We start from the raw sequence: 23851 nt of genomic DNA on the forward strand, positions 1-23851 counted from the left end.
CTTTTCAAGCGCTCCGTCAATTTTTCACCGTTATCCAGACGAGTGTGTATCGCTATTTTATACATGATAAACTTGCGCGAGTTCGTTACATTGATTGACGACGCACGACGCAATCCTTCGAAGAAATTTAAACTCTATATTTATACTTTTGACACGATCGAGCTTGCACAAGCGACGAGCTTTTACTTAGGAATCTTCGATCCGCGCCTATACGAGCGAGGCACATAATCGACCATGCGACTGTGCGATAATAATGCGCGCGTAGCTGAGCTATAACAGCAGCAGCTCGTAGCGATCGCCCACCGAGAGCAACAGGTGTTTTTGATAATTTTAAAGAGCGATTCGACGGTGCGCAGTGTCCTGGAGGCCCTTCCCCACCCCCCGTGCAGGCAGCTGTCATATTATATGGGTCTCCGACAAATCCTTGTTACGATCGAGCTTTCTTTTCAATGTAACGCTATGACGACGACAAAGACGACGACGTAATTTCGCTTCGTGTGTCTTTGCGCCCCCGAAAGGAATCCACCTCGCAGCGTCGAGTATGGGCGACAGATAAAAAGTTAAAGATAGGTATATATAGAGAGGGTGAGAAGAGAGATACCCTAGAGCGAACTGCACACACACACACACACACACACACACACACACACACACACACACACACACACACACACACACACGTACGTGTATAGAGCGAGTGTATCAGTGCGCGTCTTATATACGTGTGTGGCTTAGATCTGGGTTAGTGGACTCCAGCCCTGACCAGTGCACACGATATTTCTCTCTCTCTCTTTTCTGTGCCCTCTCTGACACGGCTTATTATGTACCAACCGCCCGCTCCGACTGCCTCGCGAGCGTATATTATGCTATAGGTGCAAGCACCACACCCCGTGGCAAGTACACCCTTGTATATATGAATACAGAGGTACGGCGGCGGCGCGCGAAAAAAAAGAGAGCTGTGCTCTGCTGCCGCTGCGCTACCGAGCCGTGGGTCATTTATACGAGGGTGCCCACACGCCTTCGAGGGATTTTCTCTCTGCAGTATGCCGCTGCTGTGGCACTCGCTCTGCCGGCGGTGTGATTTCTGACATTCCCTTCTAGATCTCGGCTTTGCTCGATGTGTGTACCACGTGGTTTGCATTGACTTTATACCCGCGCTAGCTCACCAGCTCTCGGCCGCGCGCGTACGGTATACCGTGTCGCTTCTATACTTTGCTTCACTGGCAGCAGCGCCATATAATCTTTGAGATAAATGTATATACATATAGTATAGCTCCTCTCCTTTTCTCTCTTTCTCTCTTCCGTTTTTTCATGCCTTCTGCACTTCTCAGCAGTTTTTTGTCGAATAAGAGTCGGAGCAAGAGCTCTCGCAACATCTATCCCTTATATTCGCCCGAGAAGCCACACGAGCGAGCTAGAACAGAGGAGTGGAATAAAAAAAAAAAGAAAAAGTAAGGGAAGAAAGAAAGAAAGGGTATAAGGATTTTCAGTGAGACAAAAGAGATGACGACGACGACGACGACGACGCTCCGCTGTCACACATTGCCACTTTCACTCGGTGAGCTGTGTGAGCCGCGGTCTGCTCGTGTTCAGGTACACGCGAGAGCGAATATATCCATCCAGATATCCACCCGCGCTTCTTTATTCTCTCCTCCTTCGTCTTTTTTTTTTGCTCCTGTTTTGACAAATGGTCTTCGCGCGCGCGCGAGCAGCACTTTGTAAAGGAACTCTCACTCGCGGCTATACACCGATTCGCTCGCAGCGTATAAACATAGAGAAAAAGTCTCTCTTTCTTTTTAATCTCGCACGCGGGCGCGTACTTGCGCTGGTCCTTGATTCACTTTATTCGCCGAGCGAGAGAGAGAGAGAGAGAGCAAAAGGGAATAATAGAGAGGGTTAAGAGTTTTATTTAGAAAATAAAGGAGTTATCCTTTTCTTTGATTTCTATATGTACGCTCGTGGCGCACGTGGAACGTATACTGGAATTATGTATAAGAGAAGGAGGGTGGATGAGAACGACGGGTCTTTTGAGAAACACAGAACGGCAAAGCAAAAAGTTGACAATTCGATTAAGTGCTAAAAGTTGCACTCGAAATCATCATCATCAGCGTCGCCATCATCATCATCATCATCATCATCATCGTTGCAGGGGTCAAAGGAGAGAAAGAAGCTCACGTAGGAAAACGCAGAGTCCAATTAGATCGGAACTTTGGCCTTTGTGCCCTCCGCCTCCTCCTCCTCTTCTTCTTCTTTTTAGTCGCGTGCGCGCGCTCGAGCAATCGAGCCTTTTGCTGCAAAATAACATTGTTATTCGTGCCGAGTCTCTCTCTCTTTCTCTCTGTCTCTCTGTGTACTGCGGGGCGAGCACACGAAAAGGCGCAGCAGCCAACCCCTCCGAGTTTTGCGCTATTTATATGCGCCACTGCAAAAGTATCATCATCATCATCCGTGCGCGCGAGACTTTGCATGTAACGCTGCAGCGGTAGCAGCACAATAGCACAAAACTTTTCCGACGCGAGTCGTTGTCGTCGCGAGACGCTCTGTAACACGAGCGTATCGCTTACGGTATACTTTTCATCCCAGCCTCCGCGCGGCGCATTTAATCGAGTACAAATAAGAGCTTGCAATTTTTTTCGATTATAAAAGTGCCTTGACGAGAAAGTTGCAACGTGATTTACAAACACGCGAATAGTATGGAGTGTATCTACATTGTAGATCGTAAATCTCTCGGAAGCCAATGATAACTCGTCGTTGTCGCGTATACGCGCAGATAATTATCGCCAGTGAAAATCTCTTTCATCGCGTTGGAATACTACTATACTACTGCTGCGCTCGAGCCGGGGGTGCCTATCTATATGTATGGATAAATTAATGCAACGCGTGCCGGCATTGTTCGCGCGCTGATGCTGCTCGGGCTAGCCAGCACCGCACCGCCAAAGAGAGAGAGGAAGCAACACACAGAGCCAGAGAGCGAAAGTATCGATCGCCACGAGGATCCTTGGATCTTGGCCAATGAGAAAAAAAAGATAGAGAGAGAGAGGGAGAGAGAAAAGAAAAGCTCGCCCCCGAAGCGCCAAGTTTTATTTTTGCGTTATTTATGATGCTTTTTTACGCGGCGCACGCGCGCGCGCGCGTATACTGCGTGAGCGCGAGGCTACGTAGGAGACGTCCCTCTTCAACAATTTGAAGCGACCAAGTTTCTTATTATTAAAATTTTCCGGCAGTTATATAGCGTATACAGTAGTCTCCGCGGCCGCGCGGCGCACAATGCCAAGTTTTGCGCGCGCGCCACGTCAGAGCAGCAGGAGCAGCAGCGGCAAAGTTTCTGGATTATTCTAATGCTTTCGGCGCTGCGTAGAGGATGATATGCTGCTTTTTAAATGATTAAAATTGAAATGATATTATATCTCTTGCGTTGCAGTTCGAAGCAAATCTATCGCCCTAACACTGCCATCGTAGCAAATTGAGTGAAAAAAACGATTATGTCGTGGTAACAATTATTCACAGATAAAAAGATCTGTTGTCGCAATTTTATGATCAATCCTTCTTTATGCAAATTTGTTTCATGTGTTTGAACGATTTTTAAGTTGAAATATAAAGTAATTATCATATGTGGACTGAATGTGGGTTTCATGTACTGACGTTAAAGGGTTTGCAAAACAATGCTTACAAAAAAGGATTTTTTATTCATTTATTTACAAATGAAAAACTTCTTTATAAATACTCAAAACGAGTTAGTTTCTTCTAACGAAGCGTTGGATTACACCATCAATTATGATGCAGTATTAGAGAATTGAAACGTGCCATTCTTGGAAGTGTCGATATGTAGCTATATAATATAATATGTAGCTACATAAAATGTCACGTTTATTTCTGTCTTTCTCGCGTTTTGTACGTTTACGCTCAACTATAAGCCTATACAGAGTCACTGATTTAAAAAGCGTAAGTTCAGTGAAGTAGCGGCGACACACATGCTCGGTCGTGCACTATTGGTACTGTTGCCGCGTATGTCACACCCGTGCCTGGTCCCTATTACGCTTGATTTACGCTCTTCAATCGTTACTGACTTTCACGTCTTCGATTGTACACATAGCTACATGTATTTCTTATAGCTTCAGCCATGTGTATTTTACTTTCTAATGAAAATCTTAGTGAATGTACACTGTCCGCGGACTAATTTTGTCCACTGAATTACGGAACGTTGTATGCTTATACAAGTCCCATACCGACCGAATTCGTGTCAAATGGACAAAATTAGTCCACGCGCAGTGTACAGTAGTGAGTACAGGTTACGACACCGCAACGTGAGCATCAAAAATAAATTTCAATTATTGCAGCAAGTGACATTCGTGCGACAAGTGAAAATATTACTATTTTATATTTCGTTCAATTGTGCGTGTGTTAAAATATGTCTCGATACAATCAAGATTGTTTAACTTCATTCAATAATACGCTACGAGAGGTCAATTGGGAGAACGAACAACAGCGAAATGATCTTCTCGATCAATTCAATACAATGATTAAAGAGTGGGAGGGTAAACCTCCAAATCTCCGCGAAATTTTTTGTAAAGAAGAAATCGATCGTCTCCTCTCGGACTCTATAAATTGCCGCCGTGGATATTCATTTATTAACTCCGTGGTTCGTAGCGGCTACAAGTACGAGCCCACAGTCGATGAAGACAGTAATCCATCGCCACGTCGCACCACACTAATACATCAAGCAGTGCAACGTAACGGCTTTTTCCATGCAAACCTCTTCGAGATATACGACAGGTTTGACGTGAATTACACTGACGAGTCTGGCCTCACTCATTTCCAAGTGGCCTGCATTTATGGCTGCGACGACGCCATCGTGAAATTTGTTGAATCGGGGCTGGATCCAAATCTCCCCATGGGAACAAACTGTAATACGGCGCTGCACCTGGCTCTGAGTCGCAGCTGCAAGAGCATGGCCGAATTTCTGCTGAGAAGAGGAGCAGATCCAAATTTGGCCAACAATATGGGTGAGACAGCTTTGCATATTACTTGCAAGAACCACTACGGCTATGACTTGATGAAGATGTTATTCGAGGTCTGCGTCGGAAAACATCAGTTGTTGCGGGTCAATGCTCGTGACAAGTCGGGTAACGCACCATTGCACATGGCATTGAAATCGCCGTTCAGCGATATGAAGATGAGGATTGAATTGCTGCTGAGATATGGCGCTGGTCTGAATCTAGCCGATGCAGATGGATCGACTGCTCTGCACATTATATGCAGAGGAATCGACGACAACTATGACTTGGCGGAGATGTTTCTCAAGTGTAGCAACGACAAAGCTCAGCCATTGCAGATCGATGCCCAAGACGAGTTGGGTAATACACCATTGTATTTTGCTTTGCAATTCGGCATCAAGAAGAAAATAGAATTTTTGCTGAGAAATGGCGCCAATCCGAACTTGGCCAACAAGGATGGATTGACTCCTCTGCATTATACTTGTGAGAGAGGCTTCGAAGTTGTCTCGGTAAAAATATTATTCGAGACCTGCGACGAAAAACAACTATTGGTGCAGATCGATGCCCAGGATAAGCTAGGTAACACGCCTTTGCACTTGGCATACACATCTTTGCGTAAGTACGCCGAGAAGGTGGCCGAATTGCTGCTAAGAAGAGGCGCTAATCCGAACTTAAGCAATGCTGAAGGATCGACACCCTTGCACATTATTGTTCAGAATCATTATCACGGCGATGACTTGGTGAAAATTTTATTCAAGATCAGCGAGGAAAAACATCAGCTGGTGCAGGTCGATACTCGAGACAAGTTGGGTCGAACACCCCTGCAGTGGGCTGTGGCGAAATTATCGCTGAGTACTGTCGATGTGCTCTTGGATCATGGCGCTGATCTTTCCAACTTTGTCTTTCCCGATGAGAGTTACTTAGGTGAGGAATTAAGACTTATGGAAGGCGATTTATTGCTTAGAACGAAATTAAGACGAGCGTGTAATATTCTGGCCATCGTTGAACGTCTTGAGAAAAGAGGATGCGAACTGGATCGAAGCGACGCCCTGAAGATCATGAAAGTATTCTCCAAGTACGGATTGTTTAAGATTTCGTCGGATCTTTCCAAGGGTCGCTTTGATGATGTAGAGTTCAAAAGAGAAGCTAAAAATATAATAATGATGCCGGACCTGTCTCTCTACGACCTTATGCAGTTACGACTCCAAACAGGTGGTAAAGTAGTCACATATTCGAAGTACTTGGAGTTTGCATGCTCGAACAAATTGTGTCGGCTCCTCGCTAAGTTCGAAGAGGCTTGTCTTGTGCATATATTCGAGAAAGTATGGAGAAGATTTTTTTTGAGTTGGGCACTGGGTTCTTTCATGGAACTGATACACAATCGATTGCCAATTCTATGCTGTGACATGGTCATCGAGATGCTGCCAAATGAAGATTTATATCATGTTTGCTTAGCGGTGGCAATCCATAATGAGTGATGTCGATAATAGTATATTACGTGACAAGGGACGAACGTCGAACTTCCGTCCCGTCTTTTGACCCCGGCGTTTAACTTTTGTCCCGAGTCGCGTATACGATTTTTCTTTATCCCCGCTCGAAAGTACGTTTGCTTAACATAGTTAAGAAATATTTTATTAAAAAAATTGTATCCATGAATTTACGCTTACATGGCAACAAATATCATCAATAATAATGTTTATTAGTACATAACTAATATTATTAATAAATAATTGTAAATCATTGATAACTATGGCGTTAATAAAATACAAACGATCCCGTAAAGTATAAGCATGAATTAGTACCATATGTTTTCTTCTTGTTCCGATTTGAAGTTGTGTTCAATTAAACATTTATTTTGTAAAATTTTGAAAATTTCAATTAAGTAATTCATTCAATCTGAGGTAGAAGAGTAGAAACTTGAGTGACCTAGAATAACGTTTAAAGTTGAAAGAATTTTTCAAAATATATTATAAAAATTAACATATTTTGACTGTCTTTGTTCTCTTACATCTCATTTTTTATTACAACTACCATATTTAACGATTTAAATTCCGGATTGGAATTGAATGTAATGAAATGTGTACGTCAAATTATGGCTGTTCAATTTTGATACTTCATAGAATTGTTAGTCTTTTAATATTTATTCAATCTGGCATATGTACATCATAAACTAAATCAATATAATTCATCTATTGCATAGTCGAAACCAAACGATAATTTAAATGTAGGTTGCCGTAGTCATGGAGATAATAACTTTCGCGCGATATTGTCGGGGAGCAAAAGTATTACTTTCGTCCCCGAATTCGAAGGTGAAAGTACGTACTTTCGAGCATGGGATGAAGAAAACATATTTTTAGTCATTGTTTATACCATTTTTTATTAAATTTTTTAGAGTTTTTATATCCCTTAAATAAATCCAATAAATAACTTGTACCAATAAAATGTAGTAAACCTTCTTAAATTGTATGTTCTTTACTATGGCACCTTATCGAGATAACACTGGGGCAAGGTTAAATTCCAATTGAGAAACGAAGGACGCGTTAAAAATTTTAGTTAATATTCATGTCAATAAACGTTTCACAACTTGCATTTAAAATATTTTCGTTGATGAAAAAATTAATTTGCTTCATGTCCTTTTGCTTTTTTTGAAAATTATGACTATCTGATGTATTGTAAATATGTATTCTTCTAAATATGTAATCCAAATGTACCTTAAATATATTCTAGCAGTTTTTGGAGTACATATTGTTAACAATAAAAGATGTCCTTAAAATATAGACTTATTTTACTAGTAAAGTAAAACTTAAAAATTTTAAATTTTCCACGGAAAATTTTAAAAATAAACTTTTAACATTAAATATCTCAAAAAAGGATTTTTAAGATTTTTTAAAGTAGTCTCAATCGAAAGCTGAGGAAATTTCCCACCGAAATACATATTTTCCAGAGAGTACATTTTATTTTTACTAGCTGAAATACAGCGATGAACGTGTAAAAACGCGACTTTTCGGCCCAAGCGCGGCGCAAAATCTCACGCTTTTACATGTTCAACGCTGTATTTCAGCTAGTAAAAATAAAATGTACTCTCTGGAAAATATGTATTTCGGTGGGAAATTTCCTCAGCTTTCGATTGAGACTACTTTAAAAAATCTTAAAAATGCCTTTTTTGAGATATTTAATGTTGAAAGTTTATTTTTGAAAATTTTCCGTGGAAAATGGAAAATTTTTAAAAATCTGACTTCACCATTGGAAAGCTGAGGAAATTTCAAATCGAAATCATATGTCACATATTTTTTTTAAGTGCGTTTGGGGGGCTTTACAGCAAGATAGAAATCAAGCAATTTCGCCTTAAAGTGCCGTGCGGTCGCCGCGCTTGGACACTTGGGCCGAAACGCCGGAATTTTTGCTCGTCACTGTGTATTTGTCTTGGTTTAAACTGTATAAACAAGAGTATTATATAAGCAAAGCGAGATTGGGCCACTCGTATTCATACGAGGATATTTATTGTACGTTGTATTACATCTACAATAGCACAAAATCGAGAGTTTCGATCTGGAATTATTTACCTTTTAATACTGTATCAGATTCTTATATTCTTCATTGCTCTTATTTTATTAATCAGTTCAACTGTGGCAAGTGGTGGTCTAGAAAAAAAAGAAATATATTGATAAAATCAAGCGACTTTGTGCTGTGAGTGCGTGTAAAATCATGTCAGAAGAAGAATCAATTGTATCTTATAAAAACAAAAATGATCTTAATAATCTGGATATATTGCTAAGAACAATAAATTGGGAAAGAAGGGAAGAGCGTCTTCATTTCATGAACAAAATGTATTTGCTGGTCAGAGAGGAGAGCTTTCAAGTGAAATATTCAGACCTGCTAGATATTTTTGATATTAATACAATCCAGCGCATACTCTTCGAAGCAACTCAAAGTTCAATATATTTTATAGGAGAAAGTATAATCAAATTTTTCGTTCGCTGCAGTTATAAACACCAGCCCGAAGTCGATGAAAAAGGCAGGCCACTGTTTAATCAAACCACTCCTTTGCATCATGCAGCTGAGTTATGGTATAATTGGAAATACAACGTGATACACGAGCTTTTTAAAATATACGACCGGGTCGATGTGAACTACACCGACCCGTATGGAGTGAAACTTTTCCACATAGCCTGCCTCTGCGGCTGTTACAACATTGTCAAGAAATTTCTTGAGCTCGGACAAGATCCCGACGACATCGTGCCGAAACAAGATGATTCCAAATTTCTGTTTGGAAGTACCAATTACCTTAAGAGTCTGAAAGGTAAATCTCCATTGCTTATAGCTTTAGAACAAAAGCATAAGCATGTGGTCGAATTACTGCTGAGAAAAGGCGCCGATCCAAATTACGCGTGCGAAAAAGATTTGACTCCCTTACACATAGTTTGTGATGTATTCGGCCACGATGAAGGTTATATTTTTGCAAAAATATTTTTTGAAGTACATGAAACTCAAAGATCGGTGCAAGTCGACGCCCAAGACTATTTGAAACGAAGTCCCCTCCATTACTTGGTATCACATGGTTCGAAGAAATCTACCATGCAATTGATGGTAAGAAATGGCGCTAATCCAAATGTAATGGAAAAGGATGGATCGACACCACTGCACATTCTTTGTATGAGAGATGCAATCGACGAGTTAGTCGAGACGTTCTTTAAGATTTGTGATGAAGAAAATAGGAAGATATTAGTCAACGTTCAAGACCATTTGGGTCGTACACCTCTACACTATTCTCTAGTAGACGGCTGTAAAAAAACAATTGTAAAAACGCTGTTGAGAAGAGGCGCGGATCCGAACTTGGCCGGTGCTGATGCCATGACTCCTGTGCACATTCTTTGTATGAGAGATGCAATCGACGAGTTAGTCGAGACGTTCTTTAAGATTTGCGACGAAGAAAATAGGAAGATATTAGTTAACGTTCAAGACAATTGGGGTCGTACACCTCTACACTATTCTTTAATGGATGGCTGTAAAAAAAAAATTGTAAAAACGCTGTTGAGAAGAGGTGCAGATCCGAACTTATCCGATGCTGATGCCGTGACTCCTCTGCACATTATTTGTATGCGAGATGATATCAAGGATTTAGCCGAGACTTTCTTCAAAATCTGCGATGAACAAAATCGGCAGGTGCGAATAGATCCCAAAGATGACATTCAACGGACACCACTACATTACGTATTGTATAACAGCGATAAAGAAATGGCCGAGATATTGTTAAAAAGAGACGCTGATCCGAATTCGGCCGATGAAGACGGGTTAACTCCTCTGCACTGGATTTGTAAGAGACCTGACGACAATGATGACTTGGCGGAGATGTTCTTTGAGGCCTGTGTTAAAAAAAAACGACGGGTGCGTGTCAACGCCCAGACCTCGTGGGGCGCTACACCACTGCACTTTGCATTGCGATTTTCAGAAACCGGCACCAAGAAGATTCTGAAATTGCTATTTAAAAATGGTGTTGTCCGAACATTGCCGATGAGGATGGATTAACCCCTCTCCTGATAATATGCATGCGAAGTGACAGTCGTGCATTGGCGAAGCTATTCTTCAAGATCTGCGACGAAAAGAATTTGCCAGCGCAGGTCGATTCTCAGTATAGATTAAAATGGACGCCACTGCATTATGCTTTAATTCGCAATGACAGGAGGATGGCCGAATTGCTGCTGAGAAGAGGTGTGGATCCAAACTTCGCCAATGGGGACGGTGAGACAGCTTTACACTTAATATCTCGTAAATATGAACTCCATGTTTTCGTTGAGAGATTTTTCGAAATCTGCGATGAAAACGAGAAGCAAGTGCAGGTCAATGCACAGGACAATTCGCTCCGGACACCGCTACACATGGCTCTTTTTGATGGTTGTAAATTAGAGCTTATAAAAATTCTTCTGGAAAGAGGTGCCGACCCGACTTTAGCAGATGTGAATGGATCCACAGCTCTGCACGTCATTGGCAGGAGAGAAAATGATGATGGCTTCGTTGACGAATTCTTTAAGATTGCCGTAGACGAACAACAACTTAGAATACAAGTTGATATCCGAGACAACGACGGCCAAACACCGCTTGAATGGGCCGTAGCTCGGCTTTCGCGGCGTGCGTTTGAAACTCTTTTGGATCGTGGCACCAATCTATCTAGCTTCGTTTTTCCCGCTTTGAAATGTTTTGCCAAAACGTTCATGTCATGCATGCCATACTTTCCATTTAGGAAAGTTATTTGCTCAAGATTGCTACTGTCTACTAAACTCATGATTATGATGGAGACTCTCGCAAAAGAAGGTTATGAACTCAAGGAACAAGATGTCCTGACAATCATGACCATTTTTGTTGAAAACAGTTTGATCGAGGAGGCTCGAGAAGCAAATGCGTATCAGCTTTGGTATGACAACGAGGAGTTTGTGAGGAAAGCGAAAAAGATAAATATAAAATTGGATCTTTCGCTTTACCAGCTCATCCAGTTACAACCAAAAAAGGCCGCAAAAAAACTTTCACACTTAGATTACTTTCATTTTTGGCGCTCAGCTGCTTGGAGGAAAATTCCAGAAAGACACCTTGATGATTGTGTTAAACATCTGTGCGAAAAGCTATCAAGAGCATTCTTCTGCAGCTGGGCCCAGACATTTTATTTTCAACTTATACGACATCGATTACCAATCGAGTGCTGTGAAAAAATTATCGATGAACTGAAAAATGAAGATTTGTGGCGAATATCTTTAGCCTATTATTGCAAGGATGCAAATGATACATACATGCAAGTGTTTTTAAGAATGCAGAATTAAAAATAGCTCATTTTTAATCGCCGCATATAATCAATGATGTTAAAATAAATTTAAAAATGACCTAGATCTCATAATAGCTGTGAAAATTTTAATGTGACTATAAATAATGTAATGTAAATATGTATATTTTTTATACTGTGATTCAAATGAATTAATTCATAACCAAAATAAATTATCAAAATCAAAATATACAAGCAAAATACATGTAATGAAAATATGTAAAATTTTTTATATTCAATAAGCACATAATAATTTGAAGTAATAAATCTGAATCTTGTACATTCATTACCACTGCATTTTATTCAGACTAAACTTATCAAACAGTTATTATCTATAACATGTAATATTCAAAAAAAGGATAAATTTAAAGGCTTTTTATGATCAGGACTTCTTGAAAATAATTTTTTTTTAATTTGTTCGAACAATGTCCACGTTGAAACATTAAGTACTCATAATAAAGAGTGAACTTGGGTTTTCTTCACTGGTGTAAAAATGTTTGCAAAAAAAATGCTTACGTAAAAGAATTTTTCATTCATTTATTTACAAATACTTACAAAAAATTTTTTTACAAGTGGAAAATTTCTTTATGAAAACAATTATTAAAAACAGATTTTAACATGCTGGTTTCTGTGATAAAAACTCCAAACGTATTAGTTTCTGTCTTTATAATAACGAATCGTTAGATTACACCATCAATTCTGATGCACTATTAGCTAGGCCCGGCACTTTCTGGCTCTTACCATTACTTGTAACAAAACATCCTTCGTTACAACTTTGACATCGTCGTAGACAGTTATATGTACGTTATTTAATGTTAATTAGATTATCAGGCCTATATCTGCGGTAATGCAATGCAGACAAGACCCATGGTAGAGCCGGAGCAAGCCCCAGGCACTCTACCGAGTTCTAAAAATCAGTTTGAAATTCAAGCGGTCATTTAATTTTTCGTGTTCGGATTTGATTATGACATCTAGCGGTTGAATTCGAAACTGGTCGCCACTTGTTTCGCAGCTGTACTTCAGACAGACATGAAAGACTGCTATACGTTGAGTCTTACCTCACGATTCATTTTAAATGAAGTTACTCAAATCAAATTAGAAAGCCATGTGCATCTTTCAAATTTAAAATAGCGTACTTGTACCAGTGATTGACTACTTCCGATCAGTAAATGATCACTTTTAGATATACATTAATTATTTTTTTCCTTGTCATATGCTGATCGGTCATTAAAAACAAGATGCATCATTCTCTAAAGAATTGTATAGTGTGGATACCAATGTATTTTTAATTGTTTTTCATAGTATACTTTCCAAAATAGCCATTCACTCGTCCAACTATAATCCACGTCTTCAAAATTAAATGCATTATAATTGGTTCAACATTTTTGATTTCTCTCATTGAATGCATTCAAATTTTCGAGCATCCCCAAGATAAATCTATACAGCTATCATTAGTACTGATACAAAATTTGAATCTGATCAATCATTTTTAAAAATATATCTGTTTAAAAAATTGGTGGCTCAGTTAAACAATCACTAATTCCGACAAGAAGATAAAAAAACCATTTTACCATATTTTAGAAGCCAAACTATAAAGTCGAGATAAATTACGTCGATTTCAACTTTTGGTGGGATATACGATATTTACACGCAGCGTAACGTTGCACTGGCTTTGATTCAAGAACTGTCTCTATCTTGACGTTGTATGTAACATTACATTATCAATTTTGGCGAGCTGTCGTAATTACAGCTCCGTGACGTCCTCCTCGTGCATACGTAGCTGGTAATACAGAGATAATAAGCGCTCGATTAAAATTAATTAAGGCGATTTTACCTGGCGGAGGAAAAAAAGTGAAAAAAAAAGTTCGAGAGAGCTCGAGTGCACACACGTAATATACACGTTTGTACGTAAATACAACGCCGTGTTTGGCGCGCATAGTATGGGATGCATGAGCGACATTATAGTATAGATGCCCAGGCGCGTCAGTGGCCTTTTTTTCATGCAAATATACCCACCAAGGATCTGTGTAATATTTTTTACGCGCGCAGGCAATTTTTTTTCTTTTTTTTTCATTTTTTCGTTTTGTTTGCTCGTCACGGGCCGTGTCTCGCGCGCCATAGCGAAGGCGCGTGTGTATTATATCGGGCGCGCATTTTATTTGTTTCACGCGTGAAACGCATCATTGTTTGGCCCGCGAGCACGTTACAAACGACGATCGTCGGATTCTATTTTTTTTTCGCCGCGTTCGACACTTTTTAACCCAGCGTTAGAGCGTATCGTATAATGTCCGGGTGAACGTTCGAGAAAAAAAAGTACACGTCTATACCCAAATCGCGTTTACGCATTGGCTCTCTCTCTCTCTCGCAATTTCCGAACGCGCATGCATAAATAGGTGCGCGCGTAGGGCCAAGATTTATATTATACTACTATACCTACGGGGCCGCTCGCGGCGATGCTCGCCCCGCTTATATGCACCACACATAAGAGAAAAGGCAATTATTAATTTATTTAGCTACCCCCGCTAGCGCCAGCGTAATATATAATTTGAGCGGTGAGCGCGTCGGGGCGTTAATCACGCGGCCAACTCGTCCATTAGGTGTGCGTGTGCGTGTGGACATTTTAGTGATATTAGTTATCGCCATGATGCACAAGTGATAGCAAGTGTGCGTGTTGCGTGTGTGTGTTTTTCTTCGTTACACCGCTGGGTACACGATGTAAAATATAGCGGCGGGATATATCTGTTATACGCTCGGTGCTCGCTCGTCGCGTTGTATTATTATTATAGTGCTGTGCTAACTTTGTGGCCGATTTTACGAAGCGCAATAGTATAGTTCACCTAATAAGTCGAGACGAGGTAACTTTTTTCGGACCTCGAGCTAGTGTAGCTACACAGCGATGACACTTTTTATTCACAGCGTCGTAAAGTTTTCGCCTTCGTCCTTCCTTGTGCTACGGGTCCGGCCTGCTTGGGTATATAGAATCGAAATAAATTTCATTTCGATCGCAGAAAATAGCTCGGCACACAAATAATATATAATCGCGCTGAGAGAGAGAGGGAGAGACTTTTGATTCACACATGCAAGAGAAACCCTTCTAAAGTCTATACTACTACAGTCCCCCACCCTTTCTCTCTCTCTCTCTATCTCGGTAATTAAATTTAACGCATGGCATGTTCATAGCAGCGTATTCTTTCGCTTGATATACACACCTCTTTTTCCTCTCTCTCTCTCTCTCTCTCTCTCTCTCTCTCATTCTCTCTTTTTCACTCGCAAAATTATTGAAACCCAACGAGTGCACCAGTACTGCAGAGCGAGAGCTGCGTGGGTGGGTGGCTGCTTCTGCTTCCGCTGCTACTGTATGCGTTATACGTGTGACTGTCTTGCACTCGCTCGATCCAACTTATATCTAGCTTACACACTCGCTGTGTCGCTGTTGCCGTATTAAAAAAATTTTATACACTCGAGCTTCTTTATAGGAAGGGGCCCGCTTGTAATATACAGACAATTAATTAATATGTGCGAGGAGGAAAACATATTTTTTATTCATCCCTAGATTAAAAAATTATTATGTTTTTTTTTGTCTTATCTACTACAAGCCCGCGCGAGCTGAGCCGAGTTTACAATTTGATATATTTCTTACACATATGAATAGATCATCGACGCGCCAAAAAAAGTACAAAAAAATCAGAATCTTCTGAAAACATTGACGCACGTTAAAATACGGAAATACAAACGTTACACACCGTGAAAACGGCTATCGTCAAGTTACACATATCTTAAATTTTAAACGTTATACATATTTGTAAAATTATGTAAATTATTAAGACACACACAGGGCTAGAATGGAAAAAACGCGTACACACGCGGGGGTGGAAATAGGCCGCGTAGCTTTTGTGAAACGTAGCCTCTCTCTCGAGACGAAAGAAAATGAAAAAGAAAAATAATCGCGAGGATCGATCGACGCGTATATACAAGCATGTCGTTCTCAGAGCGCAGCCTTGCAGCTGTGGTACTGCATGACGTGACGGTTGAGCTGGTACATGGAGAAGAACATCGTATTGCAGAGCACGCATTGGAGCATGATACGTTGTTCCTGCTCCTTCTCGGGCATCTGCGGCGGCTGTTCCAATGCATCGGAATCCTCTTCGTCGCAATCGTTCTGATCCGAGGTGACCTCGAGCCTCGACGGCGCGACCACCGGTGGCGGGGTCGCCGGCGTCTTGCGTTCGTCCTCGTACTTGTAGCTGCTGGCGAGCAGCAGCTGCGTACCGGGCTGCGGCAGCTGGAAGCTGTCCTCCTCGCCGGCGTTGCCCGCGGGTACCATGGGGGTGCTCGTGTCCCTGGCCCCCAGCTCGCTCTCGAAGCAGTGCGCGGCGCGCAGATGCGCCACGTAATTGTTGAAGTAGAAGAACGGCAGCTTGCAGTACTTGCACAGGTGGCAGCTTCTCTCCGCGTCGGCGGCGGCGGTGACGGACTCGGTCGATTGCTGCTGGCGCTGCAGCATCTCATCGGCGACGATGCGCTGGCAACGTTCGTCGAACTCAGGTGGTGCTAGTTCCACGTCGCTGCTGCTGCTGAAGAAGGTCGGATTGAAGACGTCGTCGTTTTCGTCGTCGTTATAGTAGTCACCATCAACCGCATCGTCGAGGTACGGATAGCTGCTCACCGAGGACAGCTTGATCGCGCGCTCGGCGCTCGATCGGAAGCTCGACTCGTCGTTCGAGGTAAGCTCGCCGCTCGAGGCGTCGTGGACGAGAATCATGTGGCACTCGACGCTGTGCGGCTTGAAGAACTCCTTCTTGCACACGCGACAGGCGTACTTGGTCTTGGGCAGCCTCTTGCGCGCCCAATCGGGTATCTTCGCCGTAAACGCCGGTGGCTCCCCTGCCTGAGCCTCGATCTGTTGCTGCTGCTGCTCGACCTCGGCGGCTGGCGCGGACAAGTGATGCTGCAGCTGGGACTCGCGCTTGATCTTTCCATCGTCGGGCAGCTTGCTGGTGAGCATCGACCAGAATCGTCTGCGTTGTTGCTCGCTGTCGTCGAGATCGTCTTTCTTGTCCTTCTCGCGATCATTTTGAAGCCGCTGCTGCTGCGGTGGATGCTGCTGCTGCTGCTGCACGTTCGGATAAGAGTAATTTCGACGATTTTCCTCGGCGACGATCGATTTCGCATGAGCCGCCTTCTCGGCACTGAATTGGCTCGGTTTTCGCAGATGCGGGAACAATCGCCAAAATTCCTCGTTCCTCTGCAACCTTTGCTGCATCTCCTTCTGGAGCACCAAGCGCTGCAAAATCTGCTCGAAGTGGGCGCGATCCTCTTCCGAGCTCGTGGTCGTCATCGTCGCCGTCGTCGCCACCGACCCCGACCTGAGCGGCCATATCATCGTCTTCGTCGGCGTAACTTTCCGCTGGGAATCGGTCCAAAGATTGTACTCGTACGAGGCGGCGTTGTCGGTCTTCTGCAGAATCGCCGTGAGCAGGTCGCTTCCCATCGTGGCCATTTTTCCTCGCGCGTACAAACGAGTTCGTTACTGAAGAAAGCAAATAATCAGTTGTTACAATCAGCTTTATTTCACTCGAGAGAACTTTTGACTAGCTCTTACTTACCTTGTCAATTAAAAAAAAAAAAAAAGAATAAAAAAAAAGGTTGATAACCCAGAGTCAAAATGAAATTTTTTCCGTATTCGAACGTCTCCTTCGCAATGGCCTCGCAGCCACGAACTGTCAGTACGAGCGATCGTTTTGCCCAAGTTCGCGGCTGTTACACTCGCGTCGGCTTCTCTCGCCGACGGAGCGTTTGTTGATAAACAAACATTCGTATTTAACGATACCTAGTAATTATACAAAAACTGTCAGTCGACGCTGTCAACGCGCCTGTAACTTACAACACATGCTCGGTAGCACATGCTTGTGTACGCACGTTTACTAGCCTATTGTATCATATGTACATATACGAGATGAGATCCTACAGCTGCGTGACGAGTGTACGCTTCATTAAAAACTTTCCGGACGTGGGCCTTTCTACGTTCGGACTCTCGAAAGAGAGAGAGAGAACGAAACGTCTTTATGCGGCTGCATTTCAGGCAGCAGCGGCAGCAACAGCAACACAACGCAGCAGCAAACGAATAACGAAACCTATATACTAGTTCGTAAACGTGGAGCTGCAAAGCTTCGCTCGCTAGCTCGCTTTATCTCGAAACTATTTTAATTAAGATTTCGTATATAGCTCTCTCGACGTAGAACGGTTACGTTGGGCTTTTACACACAGGCCTACGTAGAAACTGGCTTTGTACTGCTGCTGCTGCTGCTGCAGTTGTTTATACCTTAAACTTGATGTCAAGTCGATTGTTGCTCGATGCATATTGGCAAAAAACAATCAAATTATCCACGATAAATGTACTTTAGGCTGGAAGTGGATGCGAGTTACCTGTGGAGCTCGGACGATCGAGATCTGCTTCTCCTTTTTCTTTCGGAAATTTTCCTCACCGCATCGCGACCGTTTGACCTGTTGCCTTACTCTCTCTCGCAAAAAGCATCGGATGCTTATCGCTTGCCTCCTAAAAGTTAAAAGTTTTCGGTGCTAGGAAGTATACAAACGATCGTTCGCCTCCTGATCGTCTGAAAATAAGTAAAAAAAAAAAAAGTAAGACATTCAGAGATATCTCCTCGTGCTCATGCGAGGGGGAGATGGATCGTTATCTCTACATGCTATACATACTCTCTACTTCCGGATAGATTTATAATCCCCTCGCCACTGCGCGGATTTGGGAGAAAAAAAAGGTAAGTAAGTTGCGCCGTTCGCGTTGCGCGAATATAATTACGAGATATATATCGACGCGAGCGCCTATATAAGTTCCTTCCTCGGAAAGAAAGTTAGGAAGTAGCCGCTGCGGTTACTACTGCCGGGCGCATAATCGACACTCGCCAAGCGCACAGATATAACGACGCGCTGTGTTACATATTAAATACCCGGCTGTCCCGCGAGTGCAGTGTACAGCACAGCACGCGTACAGGCTCTGATCTCGACCTCGAAATTGACACGTCGCGAATATAATTCTTATGCAGCCGCAGCAGTAGCAGCAGGAGACTCAGTGTCATGTATTTATGCACGCGTTCGCGTTATCTAACCCTCCCCGCGCACGAGAAGCTAATGATCTCGTTCACTAATTTTTTCTGTTTTTTTTTCCTCTCCTGGACTATTTCGTGCCACGCGCGCGAGCGTCTATTTTCGCGGCTATTATTACGGTGAAAGTAATTATATCTCCCTCCCCTACCCCTGTTCCTGGCTAAGCGAGGCTCTACTATATACTCTTTGTCGTCGCCCGTGAAAATGTGTCTGAATTTGTTTGCGGCGCGCGCGCGCGCGGGAAAGTTTTTCGGACGCTCGTTTCCTCGATCGAATCGATATCGGGCCGCTGCTGCTGCCTTTATTGCACTCTAGCACGCCCTCTTGAAATTATATCGATGCACAATTGCAAGATTACGCGTTTTGTGGTAGTGTATACGCAACGACAACGCTGCATTTCAAGTTTCAAAGGGGGCCGCTTCTCGATCGTAACGAACAAAAAAGTATGAGCTCTAGCTGGACGATCGTCGAATTTTTCCGAGGAAAGTAATTGGAACAAAGATGTCACTTATAGTGAAAGCGTTGACTAATTTAAAACCGATTTATATTACTAAGAAGTAATGAATATGATAATACACATTTTAGTGTAACCACAAAGGTTCTCGACTCTTTTCGTTAAACACCAACGTGAAAAATAACTCGGGAAAAAATTTTCCCGCATCGAACGGGAAAAGCGGATAAATACATGCAGCAGCTAGCTGTGCTCGTGAATAGTGAACAGCTCCACGAAGCTGGGGGCCAATTATGATCCATCGCCGTAATCGCGTTTCAATTCCTCGTCGTCGTCGTCTGGTCGATAGTATACGCGCGGGGAAGCTAATTGGGAGAAGAGTCCTCGGCGATGATTTTGCACTTGCGAAAAAAGTCCGAACCGTCGAACAATTTGTGTGTGTACTCAGCTCGTGCACGCGCGCCTTATAACGCATAGCTATATATAGGCGACTAATTGACGATTCGCTACACGAGCGATTTGCTGCTGCTCTCTCGCTGCAGTGCGGAGACTTGGGTCGCGCGCGAAACTTTTGCTATATAGCCCCGCGCGCTGTCTGCTTTTTTTTTCCTTCCCTGATTTTATATACTCGTTTCTTTGAGTAAATGAAGCGTACACGTGTACCAGCTACTATATAGTATATATTATGTATCACGCAGCAGCAACAGCAACAGACCTACACACACAGGCACACGCGCATCGATTACAAAACGCATTGGGACTATTATGCCCTCAATTAATTTTGCTCGATTTATTTTCTCGGGCTATATACTTACCTATACCTACCAGTACGGTGCGACTTTTTTGTCGATTTCACCGGCTTTTAAAGTCTCGCTCGCACAGCAGCAGCAGAAACTGGCTGTACCACTTTATATATTAGAAGCTGTATTACGTACTTTATTTTTCTATATAGACACTGGTTAGCTCCGCGCGCGACTCGCGGTGCGGGATAATTGATTTGACACTTTAGTGTGTGTGTGTGTGCTGTGCATCAAGTATATAATATCGATCTCCACGTGCTGCGTATACGACCAAAATCTGTCTCTCTCTTATTATGTAATTGGTCGAATTATATTATTATTACGCTCATCGAGTGACTAGATGCATACAGCAGGTTCTACGATGACGAAACGTATTATATATTGTATTGTATTATATACGGGCACAAAGTGATCGATTGTGCAAACTGTATTAATAATATTGCCCTATTGTAATTTGTAATTGCGTATATGTTATAATAATGCACATATCTATATATCTATAAATAGACGTAAAATAAAGGGGCTGGCCACACAGCTCGATCGTAATGGGAGAATTTCTAATATTGCCTCGCGCGCGCCGCGAATCGCGCAAAATTTTAATAATCCTTACTGTAATATCAGCACACACATATGCCTCGGAGGCAATTCGTGTATTATACTCGGCGTGTGAACTCGCGGCGAGTGCAAGTGAGAAACAGAGAGAAAGAAAATGTTTATATTCGAGAGCGAGAGATAGCAGACATTAAATATCTATATGTACAAGTCGTAAAATCATTGTTGTATTACGATGATTTCAACGAGCTAAGCGTGATGAGCGATCCGCCAAAAATCTCTGCGTGTGTGTGTGCATTAAATTATAAATTATAAATCTCGACAGCGATCGTGTGCGTACGCGAGGATATCATAATTTTTTGCGAGCTTATGGTGCAGGAAAGAAAAGATACACACACGCGCGCGCGCGCACGAGTTCCTTACGTAACAACAATTTTTCCTATTTTATTTTACTTTTTTTTTAATATATTTTGCTTTAAAAAGATGTAAAAATAAATTGATTCCATAAGCGAAAGATTAATGGACGGATCGTATGTATAACGAGATCTCTCTCTCTCTCTCTCTCCGCGTGCAGCTATAGAGGCTAGCCCGAGCGCGAAGATCGGCTAATACCAGACTCGACTATACGTGCGTACATGCATGTGGTACGCTCGAGCGTGTATACGTATGCATGCTGCATGTGTCTGTGTATGTGTTAGGCGCGGTTATACGTATTTTATCTTGCGTAAGCGTCTAGGCTAGTTCGAAGCTCGTTACATGCGCTCCGCGCCGAGGTATAGGCCTTTTTTATCGAACGTGTAAAGTTACACGTTTACTCTCGGGTCATCTGATTTTTTTTCTTCTCTCTCTCTCTTTCTTTCTCTCTTTCTTACATAGCTATACTAGTTCAGTTCGACGAAAATTAATCCTATATTATAAGCATCCACACGCATATACGGTATTAATGAAGACTAATAGATTACGATATAGGATATATATATATAAACGCATTTTCCCTTTTGGTCGTTGCTGCTGCTGCTCCGGTCAATTGCATAATCGTTATTGATTATACGCCTCTATGCGTTGCTCGAGAGAGTCGGGCACTTGTAAGTCATATTCGTGCACTAGAGGCGGATAAAATTCAAATTTCATGCCAGTGCGTCTGTGTGCTGCTGCCGCTGCTGCTGCACGTGTGAAAAGTAGAAAGTGTTGGATGCAATATTACGAGCTTAGTTCTCTCTCTTTCTCTCTTTCTCTCTCTCTCAGAGGCAGAGAATAGACTCGAAATAAATGGAGCTGCCAGCTCGCTCGAGCATTTTGGAGCTGCAGCTCTCAAAATTTTGGAAGCGGATTTGAAAATCGGATTAGGCTAGAAAAATGTATATAATATAAACGTCGTGCGTATGTATAGTTTATATAGCTCGATCTCCGAGTTGATGCAACGTTATATACAGTAGTACAAAGCAGGCACGATCAGCGAGTTGAAAACTCGTTTTACCGGAAATTTCGCGCGCCGCCGATAATTAAGTCGTACGTGCCAGCGATACGCGAGAGATAGGCCATTATGAAAAGGCCGATATCCGTTTTTCGACGCTCGATATGTGTATAATACGCACTGTACCGAGAGAGAGAGAGAGAGAGAGAAAAAAAGAAGTGTTATTTTTCTAATATTCTCGAGCAGCTTCGATTTAGATTTTTTGAGCGGATAATCGGAAAAAGCAATTTGATTCTATCTGAGCGCCAAGTGTGCATTGCAGCTCACAATATATATACACACTATATACTTGTACAGCTACAGGTCATAGTTCCTCTTCTCGGAGCAGCAAACTTTTGATTATTAAGACAAAAAATGGAGCGTCCACGGCACTGTATTATATATATACAGAACTCCTCCTCATCGTCGTCGTCGTCCTCGTTCTCGCGCACAAGTGTCAATCTTTGCCTTTTATCGGGAGCGGGAGGGCAGCAGCGAAGAAAAGTAATATCTCGCCGATTTCTCGGCACTGCGCACCACCGCTAGCTGCTGCGTGTGTTTGCTTTTGTATCAAGTTTTAAGTGACCAATCCAAACTTTATCGAGGGTGCACTGCACACAGAGAGAAACTTTTGCCGCGCCGCTGGTGCTGGTGCAGCTTCGAGGGAGCCGCGGCAGCATCGAGGGAAAAAAATCTTGACAAAAAATCCAGATATTTCTAGTTTTATTAAAATCTATATACCACCTATATAATAAGCATCGATAATTGCGCAAGGTTCGCGTCGAGAGCTAGGCTATAGCTATAGTTGAGCGCGCCCGAGAAAACTCTTATATAGAGCTCTCGACACACTCGTGCATCTGTATAGATGTATTAACACACGCGTACATACACAGCTCGAAAGAGAGAGAGAGAGAGAGAGAAAGGAAACCTATACGCGCGCCGACAACAAAAGGCGATTGCTCAGATATCCTTTGGAAGGAAATTGATTTGCGCGAGCCTTTAACATGACCACGACTCTAGACCCGTCTCTTTGTTTGAGTCGTGCTGCTGCTGCTAGGCTTGCATTTACAAAAGACATTAGAGCCATTATAAATACGTCTTGTTCTATCTCTCTGTCGAGAAAGCCACGGTCAAGTTAAGTTTTGCGGTCTCCGTAATATTACTCCTACCGCTGATTTACTATTTTTTTGTTTGTTTACAAATAGAATGAAGTTTATCAGCTCCGGCGCCTTTTACAGGAGTGCAGCGAGCTGTGCACTGGTTTTTCTTTCAGCGATTTGGGCCAAACGATCTTGCGCCACACGCGTATACGGCCCCCTAATCGATAGCTGCCGATTAATACAAACTTACTTACGCAAAAAAATAAAGCGCCGCGCTCGTATCTCGGCGAGAGAATAAACCCGCAGTGCCCTGCCCCGCGATACATTTAAGTATAAGTGCATACACGCACACACAGTGTCAATGTCAGTGTCATACAGATATATATCACCGCGGCAGCTGCAGCCACATTCGTACACACATAATACACGGGATAGCTGCTGCACCTAAATCTCGGGGGCAAGCTCAGCTCGGTGCGCGCATAATATATATTTATGCTGCTGTTCTTGCGGACGCGTATGCGAATTTATCGAGACCCAGCCCGTATACAGGATCTATGCGCGGCTCATC

General features: G+C 42.6%; 2 protein-coding genes and 1 pseudogene across 2 annotated transcripts; 1 reads left to right on the forward strand and 2 right to left on the reverse strand.

The window, feature by feature from the left end:
- The first annotated feature begins 8819 nt into the window (after window positions 1-8819).
- Window positions 8820-10520, forward strand: LOC106657204 (ankyrin-1-like). The gene has a single exon (XM_014378584.2). The coding sequence runs from the start codon at window positions 8820-8822 to the stop codon at window positions 10518-10520; it is 1701 nt and encodes a 566-aa protein (XP_014234070.2).
- A 2104-nt stretch (window positions 10521-12624) lies between these two features.
- Window positions 12625-12737, reverse strand: LOC111693763 (annotated as a pseudogene).
- Window positions 12738-15311: 2574 nt separating this feature from the next.
- On the reverse strand, window positions 15312-17581 carry LOC106657232. Its single transcript, XM_014378624.2, has 2 exons — window positions 17409-17581; window positions 15312-17332 (listed from the first exon to the last, which is right to left on the reverse strand). The coding sequence occupies exon 2, from the start codon at window positions 17300-17302 to the stop codon at window positions 15788-15790; it is 1515 nt and encodes a 504-aa protein (XP_014234110.1). The 5' UTR covers window positions 17303-17332; window positions 17409-17581; the 3' UTR covers window positions 15312-15787.
- Between the last annotated feature and the right edge of the window lie 6270 nt (window positions 17582-23851).

The sequence above is a fragment of the Trichogramma pretiosum genome, unplaced genomic scaffold, assembly GCF_000599845.2.
Source record: "Trichogramma pretiosum strain Unisexual culture from Peru unplaced genomic scaffold, Tpre_2.0 scaffold66, whole genome shotgun sequence".
NCBI classification, from domain to species: Eukaryota; Metazoa; Arthropoda; class Insecta; order Hymenoptera; family Trichogrammatidae; genus Trichogramma; species Trichogramma pretiosum.